Source organism: Pieris brassicae, chromosome 9 (assembly GCF_905147105.1).
Source record: "Pieris brassicae chromosome 9, ilPieBrab1.1, whole genome shotgun sequence".
Classification (NCBI taxonomy): Eukaryota; Metazoa; Arthropoda; class Insecta; order Lepidoptera; family Pieridae; genus Pieris; species Pieris brassicae.
In genome coordinates, this window is record NC_059673.1 from 4,947,622 (window position 1) to 4,959,808 (window position 12,187).

Here is a 12,187-nt window from a genome sequence, read left to right on the forward strand (position 1 = left end):
ATTCGAAGTCGTGTTTTCGATTAGTTCATACAATTTTGTAAGCAATGTTCATGCAATTGTAATGGATTCAATTGTCATGCATTACGTCTATAGCGAGTTTATATAAATGATTTTTTATAAATATCACCCGCCTCTAACTCTGACACGCACACACACATATATATATTTATTAGGTACTTACATATGAAATTGGCGTTTTGTCGTATTGTCCACTTTGACCTCAAATACCTCCTCTTTGGTTAGGATTTTCAAATTCAAATTTGTACAGCTATTTACTCATGTATTTGTTTTTTTCTGTTTGCGTCACTCATTTTACAAAATGGAAAACTTAAAGTATCGCATTATTTACGAGTACGAGTTCCGCCATGGCACTAGTGCTGCGGAAACGACTCGAAGGGTGAATGATGTGTATGGCGGTCATGTTGCAAAAGAAAACACAGTTCGTTTTTGGTTCCAACATTTCGTTCTGGAAATTTCGACCTGCAGAACAAGCCCGAGACCCAAGTTGATAATGAAGTATTGAAGGCTGGAAGCGGATCCATCGCAAACCACGTCCGAGTTAGCTGCAGGCTGCGGTATTAGTGATAAAACTGTTTTAATTCACTTGAAGCAAATTGGGAAGATTTAAAAGCTTGAAAGGTGGGTACCTCACGATTTGACTGAAGCAAACCGGTAAACGCGCGTCGACTGCTGCGTTACATTAATGACCCGGCACAATAATGAAGGTATTTTAAACCGAATCATTACCTGTGATGAAAAATGGATTCTTTACGATAATCGGAAGCGCTCAGCGCAATGGTTGGATCCTGACCAGCCAGCCAAATGCTGCCCCAAGCGAAAATTAACCCCAAAAAAGTTACTTGTAAGCGTTTGGTGGACTACTTCACGACAACGCTAGACCACACACTGCACAACATACGGCTACCAAATTAGAAGAGCTTCAATTGGAATGTCTAAGACATCCTCCGTACTCCCCGGACCTTGCTCCAACAGATTACCATTTTTTTCGAACTTTGGACAACTTCTTGCACGGGAAAAAATTTAACTCTGATGGGGCAGTCCAAATTGCCTTCAGAGAATTTATTGATTCCCGTCCGACTGGTTTTTTAGTAAAGGGATCAATGAACTACCTATGAGATGGCAAAAGTGCATAGAAAACAATGGTTCATACATTGATTAATTAAATATATTATATTTAAAAATATTCTACTTTTTGTTCCTCCCATACAAAACGCCAATTTTATATGTAAGGACCTAATATATATATGTGTGTCATTGCCCTATATATATATAGAGCGATGGTTCACACCTACACCGACACACTCCAACTATATATCACTTCTTTGTATTGTTACTTTTTAGTTAAATGTAGTTTATTTTGTTTCAATCTGTGTAAATCTATCTTGACAGTTGTATATAATTTTCATCTACGTACGTATATGTATAACGTAATATTTTAATGTACATTACATCACATTTTTGTTCCAGTACGTCTCTCAAGTAGTCAACAAATCTACGGTGGTGACATGGCCTGTTCCAACAGAGCCTCCCGGAAGTCGCAACCCCGCGCCGGGTGTCTGTCTTCCCGTGATTGTGAGCTTTTGCCATCAACACAAAGTTTCATACAACTACACCGTTTTCCCTAACTACATTGGCCACTTTGGACAACGGGACGCTCAACAGGTTCGTGATATTATAAAAATTACGATCATATTTATCAAATACTACTACGACAGGTTGTCTTGGTCTCGGATCATGATATTAACCAATCAAATCGCACGTTTTTCGTTTTGCAATCTTTTTTTTATTATTGATAAAAGTTTGCCGTTCGGCATGCATTGGTAAAAGAACCTTAATGTACCGTTTTAATGTGACAAATACTTAGAGGCAAACATGACATACACGTAGACATAATACAGATATTAAACAAAAGATTTAAAATTACAAAAAATTTATAATGGTATATATTAGTATTGTATCATTTGTTAAAGGTTTGTTTATTAATAACATTTACGAATACGGTTTAAAGTAAAGCAAGTTAATACCCATAAAATACTAATTAAATCAAAACAAGCCTTCAAGACTTCGAATAAATTAATAACAAATTGTATATAATCCAATTTACATAACAGCTACGATTTAATATTGAAATTATAGGAAGTTTAATGTTCACACCTGATTATTCTTTTGTTTTTGTTAGACTAATATTGGGCTAGATATTAAAATACTACGATAAATATCGATCTAAATATCGATCTAGATAGAACAGGATTGTAGTTGGAGACAATAGATTGAGAAATGGTAAGCATAAAATCTCAAAATTCTTGCCATCACAAATGATTCTTACTCGTGGTGAGAGGCGAGGCAGTTTTTCATACGAACATTCACGTAGACACACAAGAAGACATGATTACTTGCTAATTTGCAAGTTAAATCAGCAAAATTTTCGTTAAATAGTTTTTCTTCTGTAAATTTTTAACTATTTTTTGTACCTTGGAGAATTTTGGTAACCCCGGCATGTCTTCACCTGTTCGACTGTTCACCAAAATTAGTCAAAAAATTTTGATTAATAAACTTTTATTATTATTATACTTATCTAGTTAGCACTATTGTTGTTGTTTATTAGTCTAGCATTGTTTTTATATATTTGGAGGTGAATACATAAATCTCAGTCTATTTTCATGCTTTCATACATTTAAACAGAAATGGTATGAAAAGGTTTCATAATAGACTTGCAATGTATGATTTAGGTAACACTGCTCAGAAATAGGGTAATCTCACCTTTTACCTTTTACGATATACTATTACGAAAAAACAATACAATTTTGAATTCCTACTCAAACGAAAACTTGAAATATGATTCACGAAGTTTACTTACGTTTAGAAGGCAAAGCTTAGTTTTTATGTGAAGTATATGTTCCGTGGAAAAATAAAGAGCTTCTTGTATAAATTAACTTAATGTAGGCTAAATAATTTTACTCTTTGATTCTAAAAATATATTCAGGCGCTGAGTAGGCGAACTAAATAAAATGACAGAGAAAATCTTATAAAGCGCTACGTCTAGAACTTATTAGTATAATGAAGCGTCTGTAAGTCGTAAACAGCTAAATTAAAAGCTTCATTAAACCCGCTCAGTTAATCGCTATAGAATATAAATTCAGTGTTTTAATAGAATAATTTTAATTGCACGGTAAGTGGCGTAAGAAACTTGTGCCAAAATATATAAATAAAAAGATTATGCAATAAAAGTCGTAATCTAGGTATGGATTATAAAATCCAGTTACGATATAAAACTGGCCTCAGCGCCAGCATTCGGAAACTTTCAATAGCGATAGCTTTTTTGAATGCAATTTCGATGTAGACCTAATACGCCAATGTCGCATAGTTGTTGTCGATAAAAAAACTCAATCATGATCGCAATTCTTGGAACTTGTTCCCATTAAAGAATTGCCTTAGCCTTTTTTGATTGACATGAAACTCTTATAATAAAAATACCTATAATGACTTTTCATCGTCATCATTGTTCAATAATAAATTTAAATATAGTGTAATTTCAAAAATTATATAACGAATACGTTACATTATCTACCATAATTAATATTTATATTTATGGTTAGTTTACATCGATATAGTTGATGTATACTTGTTGTATTTAATAATTACAATATAAATGACACTTCTATACATTCTATACACACGATAGCCCTCAATATTCTCGCAAAGACGCTAGCCAATCACAGAAATCGCTTGGCCTGTGATACTTTACACTTTATACAACAATACCCGGTGATATTTACAATAAATACAAGTTTGTTATAAATCAGGTAATTTAATAAATAGCTGATTTGTATTATTAAGATCTTAAATTATGAGTACTTAAATACATACATGTATATTTGTAAATACCAGTTCTATTGATAAGACGAATGGTTTATTATACTGGAGTAATGACGCGAGAAAATGTTGTTTCTCGGGCGTAATCCATTCTCTCGGGCGTTATTTGGTTAAGGGCGGAACAACCAAACGCGAGGCAAGCTTTCGTCGATCCGTGGTTCGGGTGCGTATTTTATTTTTGGGAACGATTAGAGATTATCACAAAAATTCTCCGATAAAAATTATTGTGGAAATATATAATATTAACCAAATCTATTGTGGTCTTCATATCACATCGCATCTTCGTCACTTCATGACTTCTTAAAAATATAATAATATTTTTGTACTGTGTTAGTAAGTACAAGTATTTGCCGACCTTACACCTAATAACAGTTGTACAAAAGCCGTATAAAACTCGTGAGGTGGCACTTCCGAGGGAGATTATTGCAGCTTTATACACACAAATTAATTGGTCGAAGCCGTTCGTGGCGATCCGCTTAGCTGACTCATCAATTATCTGTATGGAGGTTAAATGGCTTCTTTTAGACTTTAGATGTAAGTATCAAAAATGTCTATCGGATGTTTGTGCTATTTGTATTTTCTAGGAAATTAGGTTTGTTTTAGTATGTATTTTGTTTTACTAATGTTGTTCAGTAAGACATAAGTACGCCCTTATTTCACACAATAACAGAAACAGATAAGCTGATAAGAACATATCCTCTTAAATGAAACAAAACAATGTAATCTGTACCAACGCTCAAACAAAAGAACACACCAATGAGAATATAGGTAGAAACCTAAATCAAATATATTTCATACAATTCATTAATACGGTAAGCGAATAAATAATGTTTCTTTAGTCTCTAAGCGATCAGTATCTAAGGGCGCAGAACATTGGATCCCAAAGCAAAAAATACAGTGACAGGAAATTCGTATGATTTACAAACTGATCTTAGAACAAATTCCTTATCAGTTATAAACTATTAAGAAAAATAAGGCCTGCCTTGCGAATATACATTTTTATGTGTCTAGTCTCTCTATATATTTTGTATCAAATGGAGCGTCATATTTTGGAAGGAAACAAATTATTCTTTGCCGAGAATCTAATGTAGGACAATGGTAATGTTAGTTCGTTATTAAGCCACGAAACCGGTACCGTCAAAACCATATATTGTTTTAAAATCGCAGCTGGACTAGAATTATTTCTTCATTATCTATCGATTTGGCGCGAACAAAAGCTAGATAATTAAGCATTTAAGCAATCTACGAGTACATCGCTTGCAATTAAGGTGAAATATAAACGAACGTAAATATCAAAAAGTATTAAAGTTTGTAGCAAATAATATCTGGAATAGTTATTTTGATTGATATAACAAATACTGTATAATGATAGTATTAGTAAGAAAATTAGACTAATAAAATACTGTTTCTTGCCACTTCATCACACTTAATCTCTTCACACACAGACACACCAACATTTAAATAAGTATAGGCCGTTCAGGCATTCTTTTCTGATTATACATTTAGATTGCTGGTGGCCTAACGTAACCTTAATATTTTCATAAGCTAAGTTTATACACCCGAGACAGGAATGTACAATTGAACCAATACAAGGTATTTTAATAAATATGAAAACGCATAATCTGCTTTGCAAATTAGCATCTTTTCTGGCTAATATCCAGCGCACGTTTCCCGCCACAGGTGCGCGCCGCCTAATCTAAGAAGGAATCAATCCTTGTCTACCAACAATAGCGCAGAACGTGACATCACCGCACCAACAACAAAGGAATATTTATGGTCTTAGTGCATAGCTTAATAGAGAATCTATGTAAGATGCTTGTCTCGTGTTAGGAAGCTTTAATGACTAAATTAGGTGTGGTTTTGTTCAGCGAATGTATATTATCTCTGTTTATACTTGAGCGTTATCTGGTAGCGATGTAAACGAGTTTTGTTTTAGTATAACTGTTTTTTTATGAAACTATTTGTCGTTAAAGAATTCGACATTTGAAAAATAAGTTTTTGTGTGGAAAAGGAAGAATAACTCAAAGCCCTATTTTCTACACTAATTTCAGTGTTTATAAACTAAGTTAGAACTAAACTATTTGTTAATCCAAACTTTACATTGACACTATATTAATGAAGTGACGGCGGCGTGGAATATATTACTTTTAAGTTTTTAATTTTTTTTTCATGTCACTTACATGTATGTTTTTAATAAGACTAAACTAAACTAAAGTTTTTTTTTAATATTCAAGTTTTTAGTAATATCCTACAGTAGTAAAGATGGTTGTATAGACACCCGACAAGTTCATAATTAAAAAAATAACTTGCTCTCGAGTTATCCCCTCGAGTAGCTTCGTTATAAATAAACATTATATAAAGTTATTTCAAATTTACCTAAGATAAAAAAATTAATATAAAAATAGCATCATTTATTTGCATCTGGTAACATTATACTTTTTTCCCCAAGAAATTTTAATTTGTATATACGCGAATATGTAAACGAGATGATTTTGATTTGACGACTTCAAATTGATTTTTAAAACTATAATATTGAAATGCTTCAGGAACATGTTCTTCTAATCCCGTTTACGCCCTTGGCTTGAGTTTTATTTTGACTTTCATAAGTGTACATGTATAAAATACAATAAATGACCTACTTGAACAAATTATATTTTGATTAATTATTTGTTTGATGTAAAAGATTCCAGGTATTTTGTCATTTAAATGTAGTTTTCTACTCAATATGAAATCAAAATCAGTCATTTTGTCAACCTTATTTATTAGGACTTGGAGATCTATGATGCAGTAGTCGACGTCCGTTGCTACGAACTCACGGCGCTGTTCCTCTGTTCACTGTTTGTCCCGAAGTGTGGGCCATTGGGGCATATGGTACGGCCTTGCAGAAGTCTTTGTCAAGGTAACACTATAAATTAATTCATAAACAAAAACCTGTAACTAGGGTACAGTGTAAAAAAAAAGAATTGATAGCCTTGGTTATAATTAATAAACTCAGTTAAAAGGTAACATTATATACAAAAATTCTACTTAATAAAATTTATAATAGGTGAAAATGTTTCTATATATTTTAAAATTATTATAATTTAAGATTTTGACCCTGCAGAAACAATGCGGCGTTGCGGTTTCTTCCTGGAAGTTTTCGGTCTGTCTATGCCAGATTATCTGCAGTGTGAAATCTTCCCTGAATCAACGGATACAGATGTGTGTCTGGGGAACAGAGAAGTCAAAGAGGCAAGGCTCAGAGCTGAGAAACCAGGTAATAAATTTAAATACTTTTAGTTAGAAAAACACAGACTCAACAGAGTCTGTACACAAATGACTCTGCATAATTACATTTTTCTTTTTTATTTATCAAATTCAAATTATTATTATCTAAGACACAAATATACTGTCTAGAAATACCGCTTCAACATACAATTTGTAGGGCTTGCAAAACAGTATCGGTACATATACAATAAAATCTCATCGCTAAATAAAAATGTTCGCTGAGAATAAACCTCTAAAGGGAAAATTTATAATATTTTTTTATTTAAAATAGCCGGAAGCGTTTTACAAGTAAAATATACAACACGACGGCACCGGTGAAGTCCGGTTGGCCTTGTGGTAAATAACCTAATCCAGGAGGTGCAAGACAAAAATTCCATAACCAATAATAATTGTTACTATTTTGGTTTATTGAACTTGTAGTAACGTAATTAACATAATTGATCAATGGTCCAGTTCGCATTCCCCTTATAGTTTTCTCAACTCTTCGACTTCGACTTCGACGACGTGAAGCGTATGCAGGTAATCTTTGATTTAAGGGTATACTTAGAAGGGGTTAATGTATAGCAAAAAAATTCTATGGATTTTGTGAAGGTGGCTTAACTAAATAAAAAAAAATGTAATTAGGCTGTTAATGAAAAGAAAGCATGAGAGGTATGTAAAGACGGTAGCAAATGGGTATTTATCTTTACCTAGCCCTTCGAGAAAACAACGTGAATATATAAATAAAATAAATATATACTAAATAATGCATAACTTATTAGATTTAATGAGTACATCAAACACGGAATGAGGATATAATGTTATTAATGTTCAATGTAGCTTTGAATATGGTGATTAGTACACTTGCTGTCGAATTTATGTAATAAGTAATTTATTATGCGCTGTAAATTTTAGTTTACTTGTTTTCGCATAATTAGTTCATGTACCTATAATTCTATTAAACGCAATGCTTCGACGATTTAAAGCTAATAAAAAGAACGTTATTTATATTGGGTAATATTTTTCTAATTTATTCTGTAAATATATATATATGACGATAAAAATAAAATGCATCTGCCTTATGGAGACATCTTATTTATGTCACCAGTATTTACATGTAAAACGTATCAGCGATATAATATAACTGTGTATATAATCCCTGTTTAGTAGCAGAAAATCAGGCCCCTGATTTTATTCACAACGAAGTTATAGGGAGAGGGAGTAGTACGACCGTGCCGCTTTTTTGATCGGTCGGTGGCACTGCCATAACGTAGAAGTTTTTTGAATTTCGAATTACCGGTCATTTTGTCTTATAATCCGATGAAAATCCTATTTAGTAAAGAATCGTTATTTTTAGTATGCCAGTCCGGATTCCAATGTGATGTGAACCGCTGCATTCCTCACGACTGGCGTTGTGATGGCCACGTAGACTGCGCCGATCGTTCAGACGAACTCAACTGCCGTGTGTGCAAACGTTCTGGTGACGTCCATTGTGGAAACCAACGATGTATTTCACAGACACACCTTTGTGACGGCAAAGTGGACTGCCCTTGGGGACAGGATGAGCGTAATTGCTGTAAGTTTACCCAATTTTTCGTATCGTTATTAAATAATCGTACAAAAATACAAATCTTCCACGTATTTACGTATGTGTAATTATAAAAGTCAATTTGGTGTAAAAAGATGATTTAGATCGTTTTAGAAGAAAATTCTATAGATATATAAAAACAATGTGTGCCTCTCGGGACGCCTGATTTACTTAAGTGATAACTTAAAGTAATCAGAATTGAACTAATAATAAAAAATTACACTGTTTTTTGATGTAGTATGTCGCAGTTATTACGAAATTACATTGCAATACAATAATTACAATAATATAGCCATTATATTCCGAAACTCTGTGATCTTTAGTATTTTTCAGTACAGTATATCTCGGAGGTCGGTGTGCCTCTTAGCAATTTCGTCAATATTTTGCTCCATTTTTCATGGGAGTTCTGAAAAAAATAAATTATTATACATAATATACTGCATGGTTCCTTAAGTATTCACTTTTATTTTTATAATCACTATAGGAGATATCCTAAAGTCCACCAAAACGATACTCTTACCTTCCCAAAGAAAGCTATGGTCGCAATCAAGAGCTTAAGTATGTAATAAAATATTACTTACATCTTAAAATTTATTGAACAAATTTTAATGAGACTCGTCTATAACATCAGAACACTATGATTGTTACATTAGTTAAGTAATTTTATTGAAGTTCAAATTAATGACTTTTAGCTATTAGAAGTATGTTGATTACTATAGTATAGTATACAGTTTACGTTACAAAGTTCTGTAATAAAAGGATGTTGATACAGTGCGTCTGAGTGAGTCAAATGGAGACGTGGGTTCCGGTGAAGTACAGGTGTACCGTGCTGCTAACCAATCCTGGTTCCCAGCCTGCCTCGCAGCAGCCCCTTTAGACCACCATACGGCCTCTGAAATCTGTTCCATGCTTGGATATACGTAAGTTTACATTTATTATGGTAATAGCAATATTCTTTACTCCTTGGTTGATACTCCTTCCATTTCCTTGTTAACCAAAATCTTAGCTTAACTTAGAAATTGGAACGTCCAATTTTATCCAAAGTGTATGTTATCTTGTTAATTAAATCATTAAATCCATTTAATCATTTTTTTTTTATATTTGCTAGCTATTAATCACTGTTATGTTAGTAAGCAATATTTCGTTATGTTATAAATAAATTTAATTTATCTATTACACAATTATTTTTTCAATTATCGAGTGAGTTGATTGGTGGAAAAAAACACTCTACAACTTGTTAATATTAGTGTATAATAAATTAAGTCATATTTAATTTTAAATACAGAGTCGTCAATAAAAGTCAAACAACTGGATCGTCGCGCGCTGGGCGGCCTCACGCCTTAACGCCGAGCGCTCTTTTGGGCGGACAAGGTTCTCTATTACATGGAGTTGCACAATCGTATCGCGCCTTTCAAAGAAAGGAGGGAGGCTTGCTTCGGGAAATGAAAGACTGCCGACACGACTCGCATAGGATTCATCTCATTTGTAATAATTATGGTGAGTCAATTGTTGTTTGAACTTTGGTAAACTCGCATTTCTAATATTACTGAATGAATAAACGTTTTTTTGGATAATGTTTAGATTTTAGAATTACATTTCATATTTTTAGGATCTTGGGGAAAATTTTATTCTTTTATTTATAAATTTTATATGGGGGGAATTTCTTCCTTAGATGAATTACACTGAGTCTACCACTTTTTTTTACCTATAATTATACTTTAATACCGTTACACCACTTTTTCGTTTTGGACTTTAGATTAGATATGTATTACATTTCTTTATTTTGATACTTTACGTAGGTGCCAGAGACACTTCAATAAAGTTATATATAGTATATATATATGTCCTAAAACAGTTTCACATACGGAAAAATAAATATATACAAATACACAGGCGGTACACAAGTAATCAATAAAATGTTAAGGACACAAGATAACGACATACATACTAATAATCATAACAATGGAAAGGCTACTAGATATAAAAAAGTAAAATATTACTTAAATTGATTCTTAAATGAAGTAAGGCACACATTATGTAAAGAGGCGTGGCCAATATTGGTTCTGGGACTAGGTAGGTTGAATGTTCTGTGCGTGCGTAGAGACACATGACCTCAAAATGTTCGCTATCACTGTCTGAGCATATGTTAATTACATATAAAGAAAGAAAATTTACATTAACATTATTTCTTTATGGATAATCCCTTTAAAATATCTATGAAAGTTTATAAGACGAGTATGCATAAATCTGGCTGGTAATAACATCTGAACCGGAGATCAAGGCAGTGTTGCGTGGTATTGGACTCGCCCGCAATTTTAATGCCACTTTGACGAGGCCAGACTTTTGATGTCATTCCCTTAATAACTTCACAGCTACAGAATACTGGAAGTCATATTAAAAGGTCGGATATTGTAGTATAATCTGTGAATAACAATAGTTTATTCATACTTTTAGTTTACGTGTTAAATTTCGTAGTCAATAGCTAAGTGCGCTTCGTGTACGTCTTCGTCGTTCTACGTCTTTTTTAGTAAGATGTATTGAGGAAAACTAAACATGTTTTAAACCTTAAAACTTTGACATAGACTTTTTATCGTGCTATTGATTCAAACTATTTGTAAACAAGAAAGCAACTTCGTTGTATTCTAGTTAAGTCACCTGTTTGTCGGGTTCTGAAGTCATTTAAGTCTTATGGAACACACATATTTTTGCATCCATTATATGGATTTACAGAAAGTAGGTGATTTGCCCCTATCAGTTATAATCAGTTTTGTTACTAAGTTTGGTAATTGAGTAAAAAAGACGCCTTGTCTTTGCATTGGTGCAAAACCGGGGTTTCATCGCCATACATATCGTCATATCACTGCTCTCCTGATCTTACGAAAGAAAATACAGTCACAACCGTTTACGACGATATCATTTAGAACATCATACCGGTTATATTGACCAAAAGCAAATTAATTCTATTGTATTAGGTACTTAATAACAACGTCATCGGCTGTAACGAATATCGGTTTTTACGACCTAATATTAGTAGTACCTCGAAGTCATTATTTGTTTGATGAATCAAAAAAAATATTAACCCAAAATAGTACCTTCTTTTGAATAAATACATCACAAAGCCCAACATAAAAAGAAATATAAAAATAGTAAAACTTTTAGGCGTATGGAAATCTCAAAGCGAGAATATGTTATTTAAATACAGCCAAAACCTTTTGTTTGGGCTTTGTTAGAACATTTTACCACGCTACATGAATAATAATAATTCAAATATTTATAGATCATTTTATTTTTCTTGTTTGCTATTAAAAATTAAAAGATTGGCTTAGTATAACTTTTTTAGAAGCGTTTGTTTTTACTGAATGTGAAATCCATCTTTTCCACACCACCCATATATTACATTTTATGCCGCACACCACCCCTTTGTGGAACCAGCTGCCCTACTGCCAGTAGAGTTATCTT

At 32.9% G+C, this 12,187-nt stretch overlaps 1 protein-coding gene across 1 annotated transcript in view; it reads left to right on the forward strand.

The window, feature by feature from the left end:
- The window catches only part of LOC123714297 (atrial natriuretic peptide-converting enzyme-like), an 82,661-nt gene that overhangs the window by 49,959 nt on the left and 20,515 nt on the right, over positions 1-12,187 (forward strand). The window contains exons 7-12 of the mRNA XM_045668513.1: positions 1,489-1,683; positions 6,661-6,793; positions 6,998-7,150; positions 8,498-8,716; positions 9,501-9,648; positions 10,014-10,225. Coding sequence (XP_045524469.1) covers positions 1,489-1,683; positions 6,661-6,793; positions 6,998-7,150; positions 8,498-8,716; positions 9,501-9,648; positions 10,014-10,225 — 1,060 coding nt within the window. The remainder of the gene's footprint in view (positions 1-1,488; positions 1,684-6,660; positions 6,794-6,997; positions 7,151-8,497; positions 8,717-9,500; positions 9,649-10,013; positions 10,226-12,187) is intronic.